The sequence below is a fragment of the Caretta caretta genome, chromosome 2 (genome assembly GCF_965140235.1).
Source record: "Caretta caretta isolate rCarCar2 chromosome 2, rCarCar1.hap1, whole genome shotgun sequence".
NCBI lineage: Eukaryota > Metazoa > Chordata > Testudines > Cheloniidae > Caretta > Caretta caretta.
In genome coordinates this window covers 248,248,984-248,270,750 of record NC_134207.1, presented here as the reverse complement: position 1 = coordinate 248,270,750, position 21,767 = coordinate 248,248,984, and the positions used below count along the sequence as shown (strand labels likewise).

The following is a 21,767-nucleotide window of genomic DNA, read 5'->3' as shown; positions in this document are numbered from 1 at the left end:
AAGTGGATGGGCACCTGGGAGGCAGTGACCATGAAATGGTCGAGTTCAGGATCCTGACACAAGGAAGAAAGGAGAGCAGCAGAATACGGACACTGGACTTCTGAAAAGCAGACTTTGACTCCCTCAGGGAACTGATGGGCAGGAGAATAACATGAGGGGGAAAAGAGTCCAGGAGACCTGGCTGTATTTTAAAGAATCCTTATTGAGGTGACAGGAACAAACCATCCCAATGTGTAGAAAGAATAGTAAATATGGCAGGTGACCAGCTTGGCTTAACAGTGAAATCCTTGCTGATCTTAAACACAAAAAAGAAGCTTATAAGAAGTGGAAGATTGGACAAATGACCAGGGAGGAGTTTAAAAATATTGCTCAGGCATGAAGGAGTGAAATCAGGAAGGCCAAATCACACCTGGAGTTGCAGCTAGCAAGAGATGTTAAGAGTAACAAGAAGGGTTTCTTCAGGTATGTTAGCAACAAGAAGAAGTCAAGAAAAGTGTGGGCCCCTTACTGAATGAGGGAGGCAACCTAGTGACAGAGATTGTGGAAGAATCTCATGTACTCAATGCTTTTTTTGCCTCTGTCTTCACAAACAAGGTCAGCTCCCAGACTGCTGCACTGGGCAGCACAGCATGGGGAGGAGGTGACCAGCCCTCTGTGGTTCGGGACTATTTAGAAAAGCTGGATGAGCACAAGTCCATGGGGCAGGATGCGCTGCATCCGAGAGTGCTAAAGGAGTTGGCGGATGTGATTGCAGAGCCATTGGCCATTATCTTGGAAAACACCATGGTGATCGGGGAAGGTCCCGGACAACTGAAAAAGGGCTAATGTAGTGCCCATCTTTAAAAAAAGAGAAGGAGGAGGATCCGGGGAAGTACAGGCCAGTCAGCCTCACCTTAGTCTCTAAACTGGGAGGATAGGTAGATACGCTGGAGGGTAGGGATAGGATACAGAGGGCCCTAGACAAATTAGAGGATTGGGCCAAAACACATCTGATGAGGTTTAACAAGGACAAGTGCAGAGTCCCGCACTTAGGACAGAAGAATCCCATGCACCGCTACAGACTAGGGACCGAATGGCTAGGCAGCAGTTCTGCAGAAAAGGACCTATGGGTTACAGTGGACGAGAAGTTGGATATGAGTTAACAGTGTGCCCTTGTTGCCAAGAAAGCTAATGGCATTTTGGACTGTATAAGTAGGGGCATTGCCAGCAGATTGAGGGATGCGATCGTTCCTCTCTATTCGACATTGGTGAGGCCTCATTTGGAGTGCTGTATCCAGTTTTGGCCCCACACTACAAGAAGAATGTGGAAAAATTGGAAAGCGTCCAGGAGAGGGCAACAAAAATGATTACGGGCCTGGAACCCATGACTTATGAGGAGAGGCTGAGGGAAATGGATTGTTTAGTCTGCGGAAGAGAAGAATGAGGGGGGATTTGATAGCTGCTTTCAACTATCTGAAAGGAGGTTCCAAAGAGGATAGATCTAGACTGTTCTCTGTGGTAGCAGATGACAGGACAAGGAGTAATGGCCTCAAGTTGCAGTGCGGGAGGTTTAGGTTGGATATTAGGAAAAACTTTTTCATGAGGAGAGTTGTGAAGCACTGGAATGCGTTACCTAGGGAGGTGGTAGAACCTCCTTCCTTAGAGGCTTTTAAGGTCAGGCTTGACAAAGCCCTGGCTGGGATGATTTAGTTGGGGATTGGTCCTGCTTTGAGCAGGGGGTTGGACTGGATGACCCCTCTGAGGTCCCTTCCATCCCTGATATTCTATGATCCTGACTTTCCTGAACCAGACTATTTCATTAATAGGGAGCAAAGTTTTAGGTGTGCAGTGCACATCCATTCCTCCAACCAATGCCAACATCACAATGCGGAAGCCTTATAATAGGGGAAATGATCAGAACTCACCTCCAGATAACAAGATGGGCCAAAATACAGAAAGAGAAAACAGGCCTCCTATAGAATGCATAGGAAAGTGAATAGCAAAAGTATTTGTATTATCTTTGCCCTTATGCAGGAGAGAACAGAGAACAATCAATGGCTGGGGTCGTATTTTTTTCTTCACAATTTTCTGTGAAGAGACTGGACACTGAACTGGACCAGTGCTTTTCAGTCTAAGGATCGAACATATTTCAAAAAGGTTAAGAGGTAACAGTCAATATTTTGGGGCAGATTTTCTCTCCTCATTTGCTCTTTTCACCTCACCGAGATGATGCACTGGAGCTGGAAAACACCTGCAAGACCCCTAGTGCTGGGGAATCCCCCAGTCGGGAGGGGGGGGGGTTGTTGGCTGGATCCTATATATCCTTCGCTACCACCCCTGGCCCCAGGGGATGACCTGAGGAGAAGTAAGGGAGGAGGCTGGAGTGCCCTGATTTCTGGCTGCCCCCAGCTGATTTATGATGCGTTAGGGGATGATAGCCAGCTGACACAAATTAAAACAGCTCCCAGTCTGCTCTAGCCTGGATTTGAGCTGGAGTAGAATATCAAAGAGTCATAGCTGGCTGTTGGTTCTCAGCTTCATCTCCTTTTCCCCTTTCCTGGGCTGCCCTCAGTAGTTGTGTGGGAAGAAGAGGGGAGCCATCCTTTGTAAGGTACTCCCTCAAGCTCAGGATAAGCCAGTTAAGCTCCTATCCTGTTCTTCCTGGGGCTCCCAGAGCCTCTCAGGGAACGAGAAGAGTACCCCGTTACTCTCTCATCCTTTCTTCTATCCCTGTGACAGAGCAGGCAGACCAGCTAAACAACTAAAGGGCCACCAGCTTCTCATAGCGCTCCTGGCTACCACCAGAGCTGATCCTGGTGCTGCAGGGAAGGCAGAAGGAGATTGTACCTCCCCATAGTAATGAGGCGGATTCAAACACTTCAGTTTACACATTGCCGGGGGCAGCTCAATGCATTGTCAAGAACAAATTTTCTTAACACAATTATTCTTGAGAGTCACAACGTATAACACTGAGTGCCACAAGGACCAATGCCAGGACACCCCTGATTTAACCATATTGTTATGAATTAAAAAACAATCTGCAGACAAATCAGCCAATTCTTAGCTGAATGTTGTAGAAAATTCTTGCAGGTCAAATGCCAAAGTAGCAGCATGTGGCAAACTTAACCATTATTTAAATGAAAGTTGGCAGAAACCACTGCATCTGACCTGAGGTTTATTTAACTTACATTTATCAGAATAGTTTGGATGCAAATTAACTCTCTTTGTGTAATATTTATTGTTTTGCTTTCCTTGAAATGGGACTGGCAGGCACTTCGCCTACTGCAACGAAATGGTGATATGCTGCAAACATTTTAACAAGGCGCTCCCTACAAGTTTCCAACTCAGTCAGCTGTATGGGCCTGACTGTTAAAATGCACCCCTCTCCTCAAACACTATCAAATAATTCCATACTCTGCTCTTCCCCACCCTCCAAATCTATTAAGTCCTGGCCGAGATCTATGACCTTACACAGAAGGACAGACTACATAATCACAGTGGGTCCTTCTGACGTTGGAACGTATGACCCACAATACTTCCTCAGAGCATCTCATGGAGGCTCTTCTGTCTGGCAGCAAGAGTGTCAGTGGCAGGCAGGCTGCCCTGTGGCCTCTGGCAGTCATCAGTGGTTTGGAGGTGTGGATTTCCCCATGTGGTGGTAGTGAAAAGGGGACAATTCTCCTTCCCACTCCCAGCTCTTCAAACTCCAGGCTGAGTAGGCTGGCACAAGTTGGGAGAAGTTGGCTGCAGAACTTCTTGGTGTTGCAACAAACTGGCCCTGATGTCTGGCTGCAACAGCCAGTGAGGGGAGGGATGGGCAGGAATACATGGTTAATCCCCAGGTTCTCCTTGTGGCACTGGTGGGAGAACCAGGGGGGGAATTTCATTTGCACTGCTGCAATAGTGACTGTAGCAAAGCTAATGCTTATCCAGTTGCTGTGTACTATACACAGTTTACATCTTTGAGGAGATACGGGACCTCATTCTCCTCTCACTTACAGACCAATAACTCCCTTGCCTGTGATTTATACCAATGTGAGTGAAGAGAATTGGCCCCCTAATTTAGCAACTAGAATGTAACTTTTTGGTAAGCTTCACAATTCATTTATCATGTTAGAACCTGTTCCTCGTCAATGTTTTCCAAGTAGGGTGCGTTAACATGCCCAGCTCCTTTATTTCTAATTAAGTGTACTCTTATGGTGTTTGCAAATCAGAATCAGTATGGTAGAATTTCCCTTCGTGCCCACGATGAATATTCCCAGTTGTGGCAGCTGGAAGAAGAGTTCAAGTAGAGTCCCACTGCAAACAATTGAACTGGAAGGATGCTCTCTCCACCTCTGTGTTCTTCATTTCTACTTACCTGACCTATAGCGCTCATCCCGTGACCCTGAGGACCTGCGACGGTGATATCGAGAGGAAGAGGAAGGGGTAACAGGAGTTCGACGTTCTTGTGGCAATGCCTGATCCACCCCTGCATTAATGAAAAACAAATAGTTCTGGTTGGATTACAGAAGATGGTTGCCAATGCAGATTTGAGCACACAAAAAGCAAACTGAATGTTCAGCTGTTAAATCATTTGATTTCTATTGGTAAAAAGACTACTAGTATTTGGTCAGCTTTTCTGGCGTAGTTATGTCAATGGTGCGGACCAAGGCAGTCAAAGGAGCATACATTCTACAAACACCTAACACCAAAGGGGGATGACTCCAAATTATGACTGATTATTTTACTTACAAGTGGCTCCTGTAGAAATAGTGTTCAACAGGCTGTGTGTGTATATGGGCAAGGGAATATGAATGAGTAGGAAGCCATGGGACTGAGTCTTGAAGCTGTCCTGGAACTGGTTAAAATAAATCCTAAGTAAAGTGAAACAGACTGTACTGTAGCTACTGAGGACCAGGAAATAAAAAATGACTGCACTGTACAGATCTGAATAAGTACGTCATTTTGCTGAAAACCTTTCTTTTGGAAACAATGGAAACAGATCACTCTCCTGACACAATGCTACCTGCAGTGTCTCAACATTTCTGGTCCATTTACCCTTTGTTTAGGCTTCAAACACCCATCCCTTTTTCCCAGAGCCATTTTCAAGAGAGAAAGTGTTTTCTTGAAGGCTGGCTCACATGCAACTGGTAGGACCACAGCAGCCTTCTACGTATGTTGTCCAAGAAACTAGAGTTTCTTTTCCACTTCCTTCCTGGAAAGTACAGAACTTCACAACACATCTACGCTGCTCTTTGATAATATAAGGTGCATATGAGGACCAATCTTCTTAGTGGTTGGTCTCCATGCAACAGCAGTACCTGTATTGTAAAGTTTTCCATCAGTGGACCTGCTCCCCAATATGCCCTAGCAGATTAGTGGGACTAGGGAAAGAAATAAATGGGGCCCATCTATAAAAATGTAAATGGGTGATTATAATGAAGAAAGGGATTGATTTAGTTAACAAGAAAAGAACGAGCAATGGGCTACAGACAGAGCAGGAAAAAATTAAATTCAATACTAGGAAACCTTCAACTATAAACAGGCACAGAATAGAACAAGCTGCTAGGGGAGGCGGTCAATCCTCTAAAGCAATATTTAAGACTAGACTATATATTCCATTATCATTAATTTCTTAGGAATAATGAAATCCTACCCTCACACAGGGGGCCTGGATTAGATGTTCCACTAGAGATTCTTTTGCATATAAATGATTCTATGAGCTTCATAGTTAAACTCTAAAATCTCCTAGGTGCACAGGAGTGTAATGGGATGTGCATCTATTTTTTTTAATTGACTAAACAAAGCACTTTTAAAATAATTTGTCTTGAATCTCATGGCATTTCAGAAATTTTGATCAGTTTTTCTGCTCCCCACTTGATTAAAGGATCTTTTCAGGAAGGAAAAGTACATAGACCCAAGAGCCACACCACCAATCATACTTAGGCCCACTCCTCCCCTTCTTCTCTGGGCACATGATGACTGCCTGCTGTCTCTGCGGTTTCAGCTTTCCTGCGGTATCGGTATCGGTGAGCAGGGCCCTGAGAGCACTCAGTGACTAATGTCACTATGGCAGTGCATGGCAGGAAGTGCAACTGACCATGCAAAAGTATTGTCCAAGTCACTTTGGGCTTGTCTACACAAACATTTAGTTCACAACCATATGGGGTGTGAATCTAACCTGCCCTAGCCTGCTGTGGACTAATTGAGCATCTGGACCCTGCTGACATGCAATAACAGGTCTGTTAAAATGCTTTGATCTAGTCCAGTTGCAAAGAGGACTAGATCAAAGTGAAAAGAACTGCAAAAGAGTTTATCCTCCACCAGTCCGTTACAATAATCTATAAGTCTGCTTGATTGAAGTCTCCCCATTTACCCCTAAACATTGTAACCAGAGGGCAAAATAATATCAAAACACTCAACAGGACATGTTAGGTACTATATAAAATAGCCTCACTCTATATAGTGTAACACAGAGTACAGGATAGAAAACATCTACACTGACAGGTTTCAGAGTAACACGAAAGCTCATGCTCAAATAAATTGGTTAGTCTCTAAGGTGCCACAAGTACTCCTTTTCTTTTTGCGAACATCTACACTGACACTTTTGTATGAGAAGCAGGAGAATATTACAGAATATTAAATATCATGCAATCCAGGCCTGTAGTAAACTATCTGTGATCTGTGACACGCTGTACTTGTCCTGTGACTGGAAAAGGGACTTTATTTTGACTAATTCTGTCTGGCAGATTTTTGTGCACATTTTAAAAAAGATGAATGAAATTAGCACCAGTGACTGACTTGCTTCCAAGTGACCGACTATTCTCTGCCCACTGAATGTTTTTTCAAGATATGCAAAAATGTACTTTGAACAGCATTATTTTAAATACAAAGATCAGAGATCAATGCCCTATAGGTACTAAGTTACATGTAAATTTTCTTCTGTGTATTAGTGAATGGCCATGCTTTTAATTCCAATGTCATCAGCTGTTAACTGCCTTTTCTAACGCATCTACTGACTTTAGCTTACAAAGCAATATTGAGGAATATAACCTTATATAAAAGCTATTTAAGAAATATATTGCAGGTTGTTAACATCATTATAAAATATATGTATGGAATGCATGTAGTCCCCCTGCCCTTTCCTTGTTCTCCTTCACCTCTTCTTTCCTCCTTTCCAGTCTTTATTGCTTCTTGGTTTTAGTTTAATTGTTGTGCTAAGTGCTGATAATGCATCCTGTGTGGTGGTAGCTACTTTGTCCTATCAGATAGAGGGCAATTGTTTCTTTAGCTATAGCTGACAAATATCTTTGACGTTTCTTTTATTACTTTGAGTTGACTCTCTCAAAATCTTTTATTTAAAAATATTTAGAAGCTTAAGCAACTAATTTAAGAAAGACAGAAGGCATTCTTAAGCAGAGGTTGATTTTATTCTTCTAAAACTAATATTATATATAAAACCCCGGGAGATACAGCTATAGACAAACCCAACAACTTCAGGGACTGGAGGGATGGGGGAGAAATAGCATGTGATATTTGGAACAGTTTAAAATATGATTTACTATTAGATCAATCTCTTTACAGAGCTTTTCTTCAGTGATTGTTGTTGTGTCATTAAATCAAAGCCGAGTGATGAATGCTCTTTATGATGTATATATGTGTTAAATGTCATGCCACCCACAATTATATTTGTTACATCACATATTGCTATCATACAAGTAAATAGTAACTTCCCTGGAAACTATGACAGCCCATGCTAAATATGATTTAAAAACTGGTTCCATTCATGTATATTCACCTACAAATGGTATGCAAGAGGTACTCTGGCCACTATACTCTTTGTAAGCATAGGGGTGCAGTACTCCTGATGAAACATCAACTGGACTAGGTTACCTTCCATATTTATTTCAGCTCACAGATATGATTGGAAATGGGATCTGAATTAACATGAAAAAGAGCAGTCATAAATTTGGTATAAATTGTAGAAATGGTGGCATGGCTGTGATTTTCTCATATGCCTTCATAAATCAAACCTGATTCAATAAACCATCAGGTTGATATAGGCCAACAATTAGGCTTTAGGAAATAAAGAACTACCAGCAAGTCACTTTGCCTTTCTGTGCCTTTGGCTATATCTAGACCAGGGGTCTGCAACCTTTCAGAACTTGTGTGCCGAGTCTTCATTTATTCACCTTAAGTTAAGGTTTCGCGTGCCAATAATACATTTTAACGTTTTTTAGAAGATCTCGCTCTGTAAGTCTATATATTGTATAACTAAACTATTGTCATATGTAAACAAGGTTTTCAAAATGTTTAAGAAGCTTCATTTAAAATTAAATTAAAATGCTGATCTTATGCCGCCGGCCCGCTCAGCCCGTTGCCGGCCTGGGGTTCCGTTCACCTAGGCTGGCAGCAGGCTGAGTGGGGCCTGCGGCAGGGACCCCGGCTGGCAAGGGGCCAGCAGCCAGAACCCCAGACCGGCAGTGGGCTGAGCGGGGCCGGCGGCTGGGACCCCAGACCAGCAGCGGGCTGAGCGGGGCCGGCAGCTGGGACCCCAGACCAGCAGTGGGCTGAGTGTCTCAGCCCGCTGCCTCTCAGTCCCCTGCCGGTCTAGGGTTCCGTCCGCCGGCTCCTGCCAGCCAGGGTCCCAGCTGCCAGCCCTGCTGAGCCTGCTGCCGGTCTAGGGTCCGGCCCTGTCCACATACAGTAGTTACCTACCTTCTCCCTGGTTCTACCTCATTCTCTTCCTCTCTCTGCACTGAGATGAGGGTGGGAGTGTGCTGAGACCAGGGCTGGGGGTGAAGGAGTAGGCTGGGGTGCAGGGTCTGGCCAGGAGCTAGAATGAGGGAGGGGGCTCAGGGTTGGGGCAGGAGGTTTGGGTGTGGAGCGCTTACCTGGGCAGCTCCCATTTGGTGTGAGGGGTGCAGGTGGGAATGTGGGGTGTGTGTGTGCAGGAGCTCCTGTTTGGTGCTCAGGGCAGGGGGCTGGGGGTGTGTATGGGGTGCCGGAGTCAGGGCTGGGGTTGTGGGGCGGGTGCAGGGGTCAGGGCACGGGGCTGGGGTGTATGGGGGGCGCGGGGGTGAGGGAAGAGGGCTGGGTGTGTGTGAGGAGGGTTCAGGGGTCAGGGCAGGGGTCTGGGGGGTGTGTGAGGGGATGCAGGAGTCAGGGCAGAGGACTGGGGTCGTGGGGGTGCTCCCAGCCCCGAGCTGCTCACAGCAGGGGGCTGGAGGGGATATGCCCTGATTCCACCCCCCTCACTAAGGTCCCCGGAGCAGAGTGTGTGCTGCGGTTCCGCTTTTCCCTTTCCCCCTCGGTAGCAAGGGCCGTCAGCTGATGGACTGCAGGGAGGGAAAGAAGGAGGGGCAGGAATCCAGCACGCTGGGGAAAGAGGCATGGGGAGGGTAGGGGGAGCTTGCCTGCCCTGCAAGGAGAGAGAGGTGGGTGGGCGGTGGAAAACAGCAGGCCGGGCCGGAATTTTAATGGCACGCTGCTGTCTGCCGGGGTCCAGCAGACAGCAGCGTGCCATTAAGAACTGGCACGCGTGCCATAGGTTGCCAACCCCTGATCTAGACTATGAGCTAGAGGTGTGATTCCCCTGCTCGTGTACACAATACCTGCTTTCTCTCTCATCAAGCTAGAGTGGCTTCAAACAGCAGTGTAGCCGCTGTGGTATGGGTAGTGGCACTGGAGGAATGGCTGACCTGTGCCAAGTATATATCCACTGGTTTGTACTCAGCATGGCTCGGCCATGCCTCTGGTGACGTTCTAGGTGCTACTGCAGTTACACTGCTATTTATGCTTGTGCTAGCTGGATGAGAGATAGCACAAGTATGTGTATGTGAGCAGGAGAATAACACGCCTAGCTTGTAGTGTAGACATAGCCTTAGTCATATTCCGAAAATGGGAACGATGACACTAAGGTGCTTTTGAAAGTCCTATCCTAAGTGAAAGTCACATGGGATTTGTGCTCCTAACACACTTAGGTGCTTTTGCAAATTCCACCCATACCCATCTTTGTAAAGGGCTTTGAGGTCAATCGACGAACGTTTCCCCATAAATGTTAAATAGTATTAATGCATGTACAAGTAGCTCTGATTTATTTTAATCCCAGAATCAAGCTTTATTTAAACATCTCGCAGGCTTTGCAACCAAACTGTATGCAGTGCTATCCTTGTGCATGACAAACCAAAAGTGAAATAGACTAGTTTACTTCCATTGTCCAAGATGAGTAACTTGCACAGGGTAAACCACATTAACAGTAAATGCAAATTTGATGTAAAAAAATTGAATTTAATAGCACAAGCAAGGAGAAACAGAAAACTACTTCCACATACAGAATTGGAGGAGCTCTTATATGCCAATTATTCTGAAACAACCTCTATAATGTAAGAAGAAATTATTCAGCTGTTCGTAGTGAGAACCGCTCTTTGAGTGGAAGGCATGGGAGGAAAGATCAAGGTCACCACCCCCATTTTACAATTCGGGGAGACTGAGGCTAAGAAATTAAGTGACTTGCATACGGTCATGGTCTAAATCAGCATGGCACAGAGGACTAGATGGCACTGGTCCCCTAGCTGCCAAGCTGATTCACAGTGTCTCTCCTGCAAGTTACTTCATTATGCCAAGGGTCAGTTGCTGAATCTGTAAAACAGGGAAACAGGCCTGATTTAATGCTTACACCCTTTATATTTCCAGATTTCAGCACTTGTAAATATCCTGCCCCCTACTTTACAACATACCAACTTGCCAGGCAGGGTGACCAAATATCCTGATTTTATAGGAACAGTCCCGATTTTTGGGTCTTTCTCTTATATAGGCTCCTATTATCCCCCCACCCCTTGTCCCAATTTTTCACATTGGCTGTCTGGTCACCCTATTGCCAAGTAACCTTTGGGAAGCCATTTAAGGCCTGAAACAGCAAAATGTATAACACCCTCAACTCCTATTGAAGTCAAGGGCTCCCAGGCTGATGTCTAATCCATTAGATCACATTACAACTCTTCCCCTCCTATTCCCACATCTGTACCAGGCAGAAAATGCCCCCAAAATGTTTTAGGGAAATTCACTGTGCTCCTTTCCTAATTTAACAGTACAAGAAGTGTGCTATGGTTTTAATTTGCTAGCCTCAGTTTATCAAATAAGGAAAGTAGCATAATATGAAGGTTCCAAAACCAGATATTCAACAGTTATAGAACAAATTTAAAATGAAAACAATCCTGTGAACAGAACATCTGCACCTCTGATAGATGTTCTGGCAAATACAGCTTGAGGAAACAAAAGTTACATGGTGTAATTGTTTTGTTTTCCCAAGAAAAAGTGACAGCAGCCTTCTGAGACCACGGAACACAACTGAAACACCCCCACTAATTTGTGAACGTGAAGAGGGGCATGGTTGGACAGCATCATTCTGCTTTCAATAGTATTATTAATAACATGTAGCACTTTTTATGGTACAAAATAATTAACTCTTTTAATCCCTGCAACACCCAGATAAGTATTATGGTGAAACTGAGGCAGAGAGAATTGCTCAAGGCCGCAGAGACAGAACTTGTCATCGCCTGGATTAGAACTTGTTCACAGACCAGTGCTCCGAATCAATGAGCAATGCTACTTCACATTAACAGGAAACTGATAATAAAGTGAAGGTCCACAGTTGATTAGCTTTAGGCCTTAATATGGATTCTTTCTGTAGTTTTATTGTATTAACAATCATTGATCTGATAATAATATGGGAGCATTCTGTGGGAGAGACCACCTCTGTCACAGTGTGCTTGTAGTCACAGCAAGTGCAGTTGGGGGAGCAGCAACTGCTCAGCTTCCACAACAGAATCCTGAGAGGACCTCAGGCAGGGCCTACTCCACTGAGTTTCTGGGAGTTTGGAACGCTCTCCTCATCTAGATATGTCTGTGGGGGGATTGGACAAGCTCCACGGTGCACCAGAGCATAAAGGAGTTAATGAATTATCCTAGAGACAAGAGCAGAAGCCAGCCCCATCCCACATCATCTTCAGCAATTTCACGCCTGGACAGAGGGCATAAAAAGGAAAGAAGGAAGCTTCAGAGCATGTCCTCCCTGGCCTCAGGGAAGGTAAGTGGTGAACTGACAAACCAAGAACTAGGAATCCTAGGCTTTTTGTTGACTTACTAATAATTTATAAGTGTCAAACAGCAGGAAAGGGATGAATTCTGACCCTACAGAGGGCATGTGCACTATGTTTTAGACTTCTACAGCACCATCCAGAGGGCTGGCACCTGGATTTGACTGAGTTATATACAGCAAGTCAGTGGCACAGCCAGAACTAGAAGTCTTGTCAGTCTCCTATGCTTTAACCACTTTATTGTACAAAACCTCCTCTGAAGCATGCCTCTGGGAGAGGTTAGAGACACACTTGGGTCTTTTCAGTTATTCATAAGAACGGTGATTTTTTACTTCGTTCTTATTTGGACATGGTTGATAACAGGTTTCCAAGTGTTGTCTCAGGCCATGTTGCTTTTCTATTAACTATGTTTGTCTACTTTATTGTAGTAGATGCCCAGAGGCCTTCAGGAGAGGGACGCTTATAAACAAATATTCACTTGAAAATATACATTTCTTGTGCTCACCAAAACGAAAGTAAAAGAGGGGACGGTTTCCTGCTGTGCTGGCCGCTCGCTCTCTAGCTGCTGCTTCCCGGATGTCACAGACCCCAAAGTTGGCAGTGCGGAGCATTCTTCTTGCGGCTCCTTCACTGTGTTGCAGTCTACACCGTACCGCGGCAGCTCCATTCGCTGCTGTAACAAGTTGAAAAAAACTAATTAATTCACGTTTAGTTTTTTTACATTTGTTACAGCAACGAATGGAGCGGCTGCCCCCATGCAGTACAGCACACACACATACACACAGACACTACGGTACACTCATGGAGCCACATGATCAGTGTTCCGCTCTGCCAACATTGGTGTTAGTAATGTTAGCAAAGCAGCAGCAGGAGGACTGGATGCTGGAACAGTGGGGAACTGCCTTTTGATTTACTTTCCGTTTGGTAGGCGCAGTTGCAAAAAATGCAGACCCCATCCCTTTCTCACACCCTGGCTCCCACCAAAAAAGTATTGTGAAATTCAATCCCCTTATTGTTAATATTTCTAAAACATCCTCCCCTTATAATAGAGAGTTCTAGTACCAAACCTTATAAATGTTTGCAGTTCCCCATGAAAACAGAGTACAATAAACAAATGAGTGACATATTGGATAATAGGACACCAATGTTCAAGAGGTCTTAACAAGCACCTACAGGAGGCAGCCCCAGTTACTTTGTTATCCTACTTCCATTTGGAGAAGATTCATCTCCCTGGGTAGGAAGCAGGGACCCTCAGCCATTCAGCTAAGTAAAGGTTGAGAGGAAAAATACCACAATACCTCTTTACCAATTTTGTTTTAAAAGTAACAAAGGGGGAAAAAACAAAACAAAACAAACAGAAAACTACAAACACAGCAAAGACCTAAGGCATAAATAATCTCAGTTTCAACAGGAATATATTGTAATTTTACAGCTGTAATGTCCTTTAGTGCAATAAAATCATTCATTTTAATGCTGAAACAATTTAGGGCCAAGTTTCCCTTTTGCAAGCAAAGGGGACTCAGCTCCACTGGATCTAGATGGAGGAATGCAAAAGGAAGCAATGCCATCTCTGCAGGATGGTTCTCTTCTTCCTCCAGTCACAGGAAGCCCCGCTGGGTCCACTGCAGGATTTGGAGGAGAGGGGGAGGAGAGCTCTCTCCCCTTCCCAAGGCAGAGGATATCCACTGAGATTTCTGTATCTGAATAAAGCAGCACAAGGCCACCTCCTTCACTGATGACAATTTTGTGTAGGCTAAACAACCTCTGCAGGAACCATACAGTTGGTGAGGGTACAAAGGCGCATTAGTGAGAGAATGACTCTCTCCAGGGGACCCTCTGCCTTCACCACAGATTGCCAAACCCTAGCTCCCCAAGGAGAGAGTTTGAAGGAAATTCTTGGCAGGTTCATCCCATAGGGTTCTCTGCCTCATCTCTTCCCCCATTACATGGGTGTCAGCTTTGGAGGATATAGTTTGCTCCTGAAATTGAAAGCTCTTTGGAGAACAAGCTGAGAGACAGCAGGACACAACTGACTGTGCTCAGTAAATACTACTAATAAAAATATGAATTATACCAGTTTGCAGAAGGTATGGGGCAGTAATGGGGGGAATGAGTAGAGGTGCACAGAGTATACAGGTTTCAGTGAAGCAGATTATGAAGAGTGTTGTATACACTTTGATAAATTAGTAAAAATGCTGAATGCACAGAAGTTTAGGAATCTTCTAGGATTATGGGGTGTTTTGTTTGATCTGTCTAGTTTTATAGCTGTTCCCAACAGCTAGCAAATGTCAAGAGCACCCCCCAAATCGTGCCGCACCTTTCTGGAGAGCTGAGATGGCAACAGCTCAGTCAGTAATGCCCAGCTTTTTTTTTTTTTTTTTTTAAGATCTCCTGAACTTTGGGGACAGAGCCAGTAAAGTCTAAGGACACAAAAACATCTTGCTGTAGCATGTACGTGTGAGCAGATTAAACAGTAAACCCTAAACTATACCTTATGGTAATTACCTGGAATTTTGTAAAGGAAGACCTGAACTATGGCCCACAAGATCAGTGGAAGTAGACACTGGTGCCTGAGTGGAGCCCCAGTGAAGACTGGGGCCTACGTTGATGCACACAAATTCATATTTGACTTCATGATTCAGTGGTCTCACATGAAAAAAAATAAATGCAGCATTGGAAATACAGATGGGCGGGAGGAGCAATAGCTCAGTGGTTTGAGCATTGGCCAAGGGTTGTGAGTTTAATCCTTGGAAGGGCCATTTACAGATCTGGGGCAAAAATTGGGGATTGGTCCTGCTTTGAGCAGGGGGTTGGACTAGATGACCTCCTGAGGTCCCTTCCAACCCTGATATTCTATGATTCCAAGATAGGCTGAGCAGATGTCCTGATATTTGGGGCTTTTTCTTATACAGGCTCCTATTACCCCCCGTCCCCCGTCCCAATTTTTCACACTTGCTATCTGGTCAGCCTAACTGGAGAAGATAATGTGAAATATTTCTTTTCTTATTTTATTTGCAATTTACATATGGAATACTTTAAATTAAGCATTAAACCAACTTGAACAAAATACAGTCGGGGTGTCTGTGTATGGCTGTGGGTGAGTCTAGTTTTGATATGTATTGCATCCCTAGGGAAGCAAGGAAAGGGTTAACCCAGGTCTCTAGAAAGGATAATAGGTGCTTGCCCTTATTGTGGGACGCTGGCCTGTGTTGAGCTGTGGGGGATGACTGTTTCACTTGTCTTCTTCAAAAGATACGCAGGCGTGACAGACTTAGGTTGGAAGTCCTGCAATGGAGCAAGCCCTAGTACTGACAGGCAGGCTGTTATAAACCTAACAGCTTTTCCCCACTGTTCGGAGACCTTTGTTTGGCTTAAGTGTTAGAGGGTTACGATAGTTCTGTAGGTTTTTTTTCATTCCCTGGAATAAATAATGGCTACCTGCAGAGCCATGGCTAGTTTTACTTCTTGGCCATGTAGGTTTGGGCATCCCACAGTAATATATGTATAAAATGTAAACACATCCAGGCAGACATATATATGTATACACAAAAGGATGATGGGAGCTCTGTATGTACAATGCATAACAAACAGGTTTGCTTCTGCCACAGATACTCTTTCCAATATACAGATTTTTATTCTGTAGCTATCTATGTATTTGACAACTTCATACAGTGCTGGAACAGCTATACATACCCGGAGGCTGTGGCAGGTATGCCCCAATTAATTTTGATCTCTTCTTTTCATATCCCTTCTGTGTGATGTCACCTGCCAAGGAAAGAAAAGGAAAATCAATAAGACTTGAATAAAGACACAGTCTAGCTGCTTAACGGAAGTACCATATGCTTCACCACCACTGCACTGTCTGTTTCTCTTGACAATTATAATGAACAAATGAAAACACAGTATGATCATTCTACCCAGAAAGAACTAATTTACACTAGAACCATTTCGGCAAGTAAACAGCTAGCCTTGATTTATTCAGCAGTGGAGTCCAGAAGCACAGTGTTTCAGTCTCATTTTGATATGCTGTCACACAAGGCTTTCAAAAACTACATAGGCCTTCATTAAGTTAATCAACAGTGGATTATATAGAATACTTAGGCCTGTAATGGCTAGCAAAACTCATTACAGATTAGAATTTTATGTCATTAATGAGATTTTTCTAATCGAGCATGTAGGCCACAAAAGATTTCAAAGTGCTGCTACACTGCTGCTATAATGTAAACATTTGGCTTAGCTCCTAAGCACCACTCTAAGAAAAACAATGCAGCAAACCCACCAAACATCCACTGTCAAACAGCATTACGTCTTACAGAGTCTCTGTCTAACACTGCATAAAAAGCATCTTGAAATTTCCAGACTCAATTGTCCAAGGGGTTGAATACCCCATAAGCCCACTTAATTGATATGTCTATTTACTGCATTGCATTTTCCACAGATGACAATTTTTTGAAGATAAGGATTTAAAAGCTTTTCCACAAAAGTGTTGCACAAAGAAATGGCAGATAAGGGGAGGCTGCAGGAGAGCACATGTTTTCTGTCTAGTTAAAAGCGGAGAGGGGTCTGAACACTGAAGTCTGAATACGATTCTAGACCCATCTCTATTTACTGTTCAAAATATATAAACATAATCAAAATATTGAATTAAGGATAATTAAAATCTGAGTTTTGTCTTTTTACAAAAATAGATTTATTTAAGAATTTCAGTGTGGCTAATCCTCCACGTGTTCAAAAATGAGATTGGCTTAAAAAAATCAAAAGATGTTAAGAATAATGAATTTGGCAGTGGGGGGCTCTGTTGCTTTCTATTTTATGAGCCTTTGGGGTACACTTGGGTTTGTTTTCAAACTTTGCTCTGTAACCATGAGGGCTAGAAACTTACTTTATAAATAAAAATAACAACCGTAAGATTCCCACATAATCACAGGATTCCAGGAGCTGAGGTTTAAATATAATACCACATATTGTGAGACACACGATAAAGCAGAGAGTTAGTAACTGTGACCCAAAAATCCTTTAATGCCGACTGGCAAGGAGATACAGAGTGGTTACAGGCCTCTTATGGGTCTGGTATGTATATTCCAGTTCACCAGAGTGACATATGAGGTCTTGACTAAAAGCTTGCATCACTTTAGCCATCAAAATAATTTTTTTTAAGTCTGTAGGTACTGATCATCAGCAAAGGTGAAAAATAGGTTTTCAGTTAGATGAGATATGTTTATTCATCTGTCTGTAAACAGAGAATTTTCTCATTCATAATGGTTTTCATATCATCAACCTGAACCAAATGCAGATGAAGGACTGTAAAAACTTCAGAGAGGAACTAAGAGAGAAACAGCAGGGAAGGAAGAACTTTATCTGGAGGGGCGCTTTAAAGGTTTGTTAGATAAGAATTGGAGGCGGGAGCAGAGAAGATGCGCAGGCAGCCTTCACTGATGAAGTAAAAAGACAGAAGTTTTGCTTCATGAAAAAGGGATCTCAGACAGCCCTGGTTGAAAATGTTAAAGAGAACTTTGGGTGAAATAAAACTTCTTCAGACAGGAGGTGAACCTGTTGGTTAAGTTTAGTCTGTAGAAAGCATGATATCGTTTTATATGTAACCATTTGTTTCCAATATTCTTGCTCACAATTACTAGAATCTTGAATCTTTGATAATAAACTTATACTTGTTTTCACTATAAACCTACCTATGAACTGTGTGTTAAGCAAAGTTCTGGACCCAAGTTAAGTTCCCTCTAAGCTGTGCAACCGGGGGAGAAGCGCCTCCCCTTGCCCCTCCCGCCCCAGCCCAGGTGCTGCCGCAGAAAGAGAGAGCTGGGGGAGTCCTCTCTCCTCACCGTAGCCCCGGGGAAGCCTGCACCCCCAGCTGGAGCCCTCACCCCCCCCAACCCAACCCTCTGCCCCAGCCCTGAGCCCCCTCCCACACTCCAAACCCCTCGGCCCCACCGACGCCACACGTTACCTCCATATTGGTGCACATAAAATTAATTTTCCCCACGCATGTGTGGAATTAGACGGAACACTGGGACTCACTCCTAAGCAGAATCTTACAAGCTGCTGTGTTCTGTTCCTTTAGGACAGCAGACCTGGTAATTCTGTGAGTGTTCACTGAATAAGGGGCTGGATGCTGTAGGGAACACTTTGAGGATATGGGGTTGGAGAATGCCTATTGCTACCTGTACAGAGAGAGGGAGGCCTGGAAGGTAGTGCTTGTGTTGCCAGAGGCTGGTGGATTTAGGGAGCTGATCCACTGCAGGCACAGGTAAGGCTGCCTCATATTAAGGGCCGGTGGTAGTGAGGTGCAACCTGGGATCCCTGGGAAGTGTCACGGTAACAGTAATACTGGAACTGAGAGTTTATCAGGTTGATAGCCCTGCAGAATGTAACCCGCAAACCAGGAGCAACAGCAAGTGTACATTTCTCCACAGTGCTCCCCTCATATGCTCAACCATGAGTTGGAGGAACCACAATAATTGCTTAAGATCATTTAAACTCTCGCCATTCTGCTATGACTGGGTGCTAACCAACACCAGCTGTATGGATAGACTTTTGGGGCTTGCTCGGAGACCACTAAACACATTTTGCACAGACCAAACAGCCATCAGATGGTAACGGTTATCATTAGATGAAAGGTACTTTCTTGGGAAGGGTTCCAACCCAGAGGCAAAAGGCTACATCTCCTATTACCAACACTCCAAGCCACCCTCTCTGCCTCAAAAAACAAAACAGGACAAAATAAAAACAAAACTTTTAAAAAAATCCCCATGAAGTTAATATTTCTGGCATACGTAAGACTAGTCAGAAATGTGCATTCTGCACAGTAATCATCAGCCTCTCACAGACTAGTCGAGGAAACCTGCTGTATATATTGCTGCATTAAAATGATTTGGCTATAACATTTAGATTGACAAAAGTATAGAATATGAACCAATTTTCCTTTTGAAATTGATGAAAACAGATTAGCATGTGTTTATCATATTTATCAATATTGAATCCTTAAGCTTTCCAGACACATCTCGCTCAATCTGAGTGCATATTTCTTTTCACTTTGTTTATTATTTTATTACTGCTTTTATGGTAGCACATACAGACCCCAATCAGAATCGGAGCTCCACTTTGCTAGGTGCAGTACAGTTAGTCTGTAATTTCATTTTAAAGAAGAAACTGCAGACAACAGGTTAGTTAAAATAGTGATTCATCTTCTACACATAGGGTACATATATATGCATATTGTTATTAAAGGCTTCACATGCTGGATATTGTTCTTGTAGTCTTTCCAACAGTACAGCTTTCTTATGCTACATACTGTACCTATACTGGCCCTTATCTCAGACAGGCTTTTTAAAAAATACTTATATAATTTCTATTGCCACAGAACAAAAGTCTGAAAACACTTGTATTTGTAAAATAAATTGGTAAAAGAAATAAAGACGACACGTAGTCTCTTTGATGCCAAAATCAGAAAGAAAAACATCAGCTGTTATCCACTGGCCATGACATGTTTTCTTTCACACTTTTTCTTGCACATCTCCCTTAGACTCACACTTCTGAAATACACTAAAGAGAAGAAAATATTTTGGGTTGAAGAAGACCAGTGAAAAAAACAAAACAAAATGATTTTTGGTGGGAATTAAATACAAAAGTCTTTGTCTCCCTGCAATTAATAGCAAGATTCTACTTTACACCCATCATTAATTTTTGATAATAATGAGCACACAGAAAATCATCATTGCCCTGGCAACCAAATCACAAAAATATGTGACAGCAAAAAATAAAATGATTAACTATTCATTGTAGATACCAGTATTACAGCTATGAAATGGATGGAAGTCAGATGTGCCATATGGTGTGGGGGTGTGGGCAGAAACAATTTATCAGGATTAAATTTTATATTGTTTAAGGTAGACAGACTTCAGAACATAAACACTAACTGACCAACCATTAATTTTACGAATGAAACTGGTCAAAAGCTAACTGAACTCTCACTGTGCTTTTATCACAACTCTTACTTTTTTTTTTCCAACTCAAAATTAATTACTGCATGTCATGTACATACTACCCCCTAGCTGGTAGTCGGGCTCACCTAGCCCATGATCTTTTCCCATAGTAAGGTAGAGAACTAAATCTCATCACCTGGAAAACATCAGCTGGACTATGTTTTCTTTCAAAAAAGAATAGGAGTACCATGTTGTCCTCCCTTTCATCTTAAAGAATCAGTGACATAAAGGGCAGTTCAGAACTTTGACCTACCAACTGTGCATATAGCATGCTCACACAAACCCAATTCCCAGTGGGACCTGGATTTCACGCACGATGTGTCTTTGCTCCTTTCAGTTAGCAGGCACTATAAGGAAATTACTTATTTGCTATGTGAGTGCTTCAGAAAGCAACATTCCTAAAGATTTCAACCTCCTGCCTATGTGCATGAATAAACCAAAGCAAGACAGTGAACAAAATCACACTGCAAACGGCCGAGAACCAGAGACTTGGATTTGTTTATGCAGCCTCACCCAAGAATAGAGCTGGTCAAAGGATTAGAAAAAAGTTTAGCGAAAATGTCATTGAAATACTCTTACACTTCTTTTTTGGTCAAAGTTTGAAATTGACAAAAACAAAAATGGAAGAAAAATTGCATTTGGAAAATGCCAACCAATTCTGCCCAGGAATAGCTCTGGTGTTAATATTCTGAAATGATCTATTGGGACCATTCCAGACTGAGTGGAAAAATTGCTGGTAGTGCGATCAAAGGGACAGTATGAATGAAATGTAATCACTGTTTCAAAGGAGAGTGTGTGATTCAATGGGATAGGTCACAAAATGGGGAATCTGGAGACCTGTGTTCTATTCACTATCTGGTCTTGGCCAATTTACTTAACTTCTCTGTGCTATATGTCTCCTCATCTTTCAAAATGGGGGGTGCTAATGCTCACCTACTTTGACATCTATGGATAAAATGTGCTCTCTGAGTGCTAAATATTATTACTACTATATTTATTATTATTATTATCCTATTAATATCTGGTGAGGTTTAAGTTTGGTGAAGTTTAAGTTATTTTTAAGTTCATTTGACAGTATCCTAAGTGATCTTTTATTTTTTCTTGTTTGAATTCCATTCTACATATTCTTCAGAGATTTACATTTATGTCTTCTCCTTCCTCCATCAATTTTGCTTTTCTGTCCCTTAACAATGATCACTGGGGGGGTCCAATTCAGAGATGGCATGTAAGTTAAATCAGTGGCTCTCAAAGCCGGTCCACCGCTTGTTCAGGGAAAGCCTCTGGCGTGCCGGACTGGTTTGTTTACCTGCCGCGTCCGCAGGTTTGGCCGATCGCAGCTGCCACTGGCCGCGGTTCGCCGCTCCAGGCCAATGGGGGCTGCGGGAAGCAGCGTGGGCCAACCTACTTGCTAGTCACCCTTCCCGCAGCCGCCATTGGCCTGGAGTGGCGAACCGCGGCCAGTGGGAGCCGCAATAGGCCGAACCTGTGGACGCGGCAGGTAAACAAACCAGTCCAGCGGGCCAGGGGCTTTTCCTGAACAAGTGGTGGACTGGCTTTGAGAACCACTGAGTTAAATGTCAGTAAGCAGGTGTCAGTAGGCATCAGGGAATTTTAAGGGTACCTAGGATAATCCATGAAGATTGATGTTGTAAATTATATGCTGAGGAGTTGGAAGAAAAGCATGTATAAGTTAAAGTAGCTCCCATCAACT

At 43.4% G+C, this 21,767-nt stretch overlaps 1 protein-coding gene across 12 annotated transcripts in view; it reads right to left on the bottom strand.

The window, feature by feature from the left end:
• The window catches only part of DIP2C (disco interacting protein 2 homolog C), a 483,413-nt gene that overhangs the window by 182,104 nt on the left and 279,542 nt on the right, over positions 1–21,767 (bottom strand). For 9 of the 12 annotated variants that reach the window (XM_048837652.2, XM_048837656.2, XM_048837651.2 and 6 more), the window contains 3 exons: positions 15,753–15,824; positions 12,565–12,732; positions 4,340–4,450 (listed from right to left, as the gene is read on the bottom strand). In XM_048837652.2, the coding sequence (XP_048693609.1) occupies positions 4,340–4,450; positions 12,565–12,732; positions 15,753–15,824 (351 nt within the window). The remainder of the gene's footprint in view (positions 1–4,339; positions 4,451–12,564; positions 12,733–15,752; positions 15,825–21,767) is intronic. The other 3 variants (XM_048837657.2, XM_048837658.2, XM_048837659.2) reach the window with 1 other exon arrangement.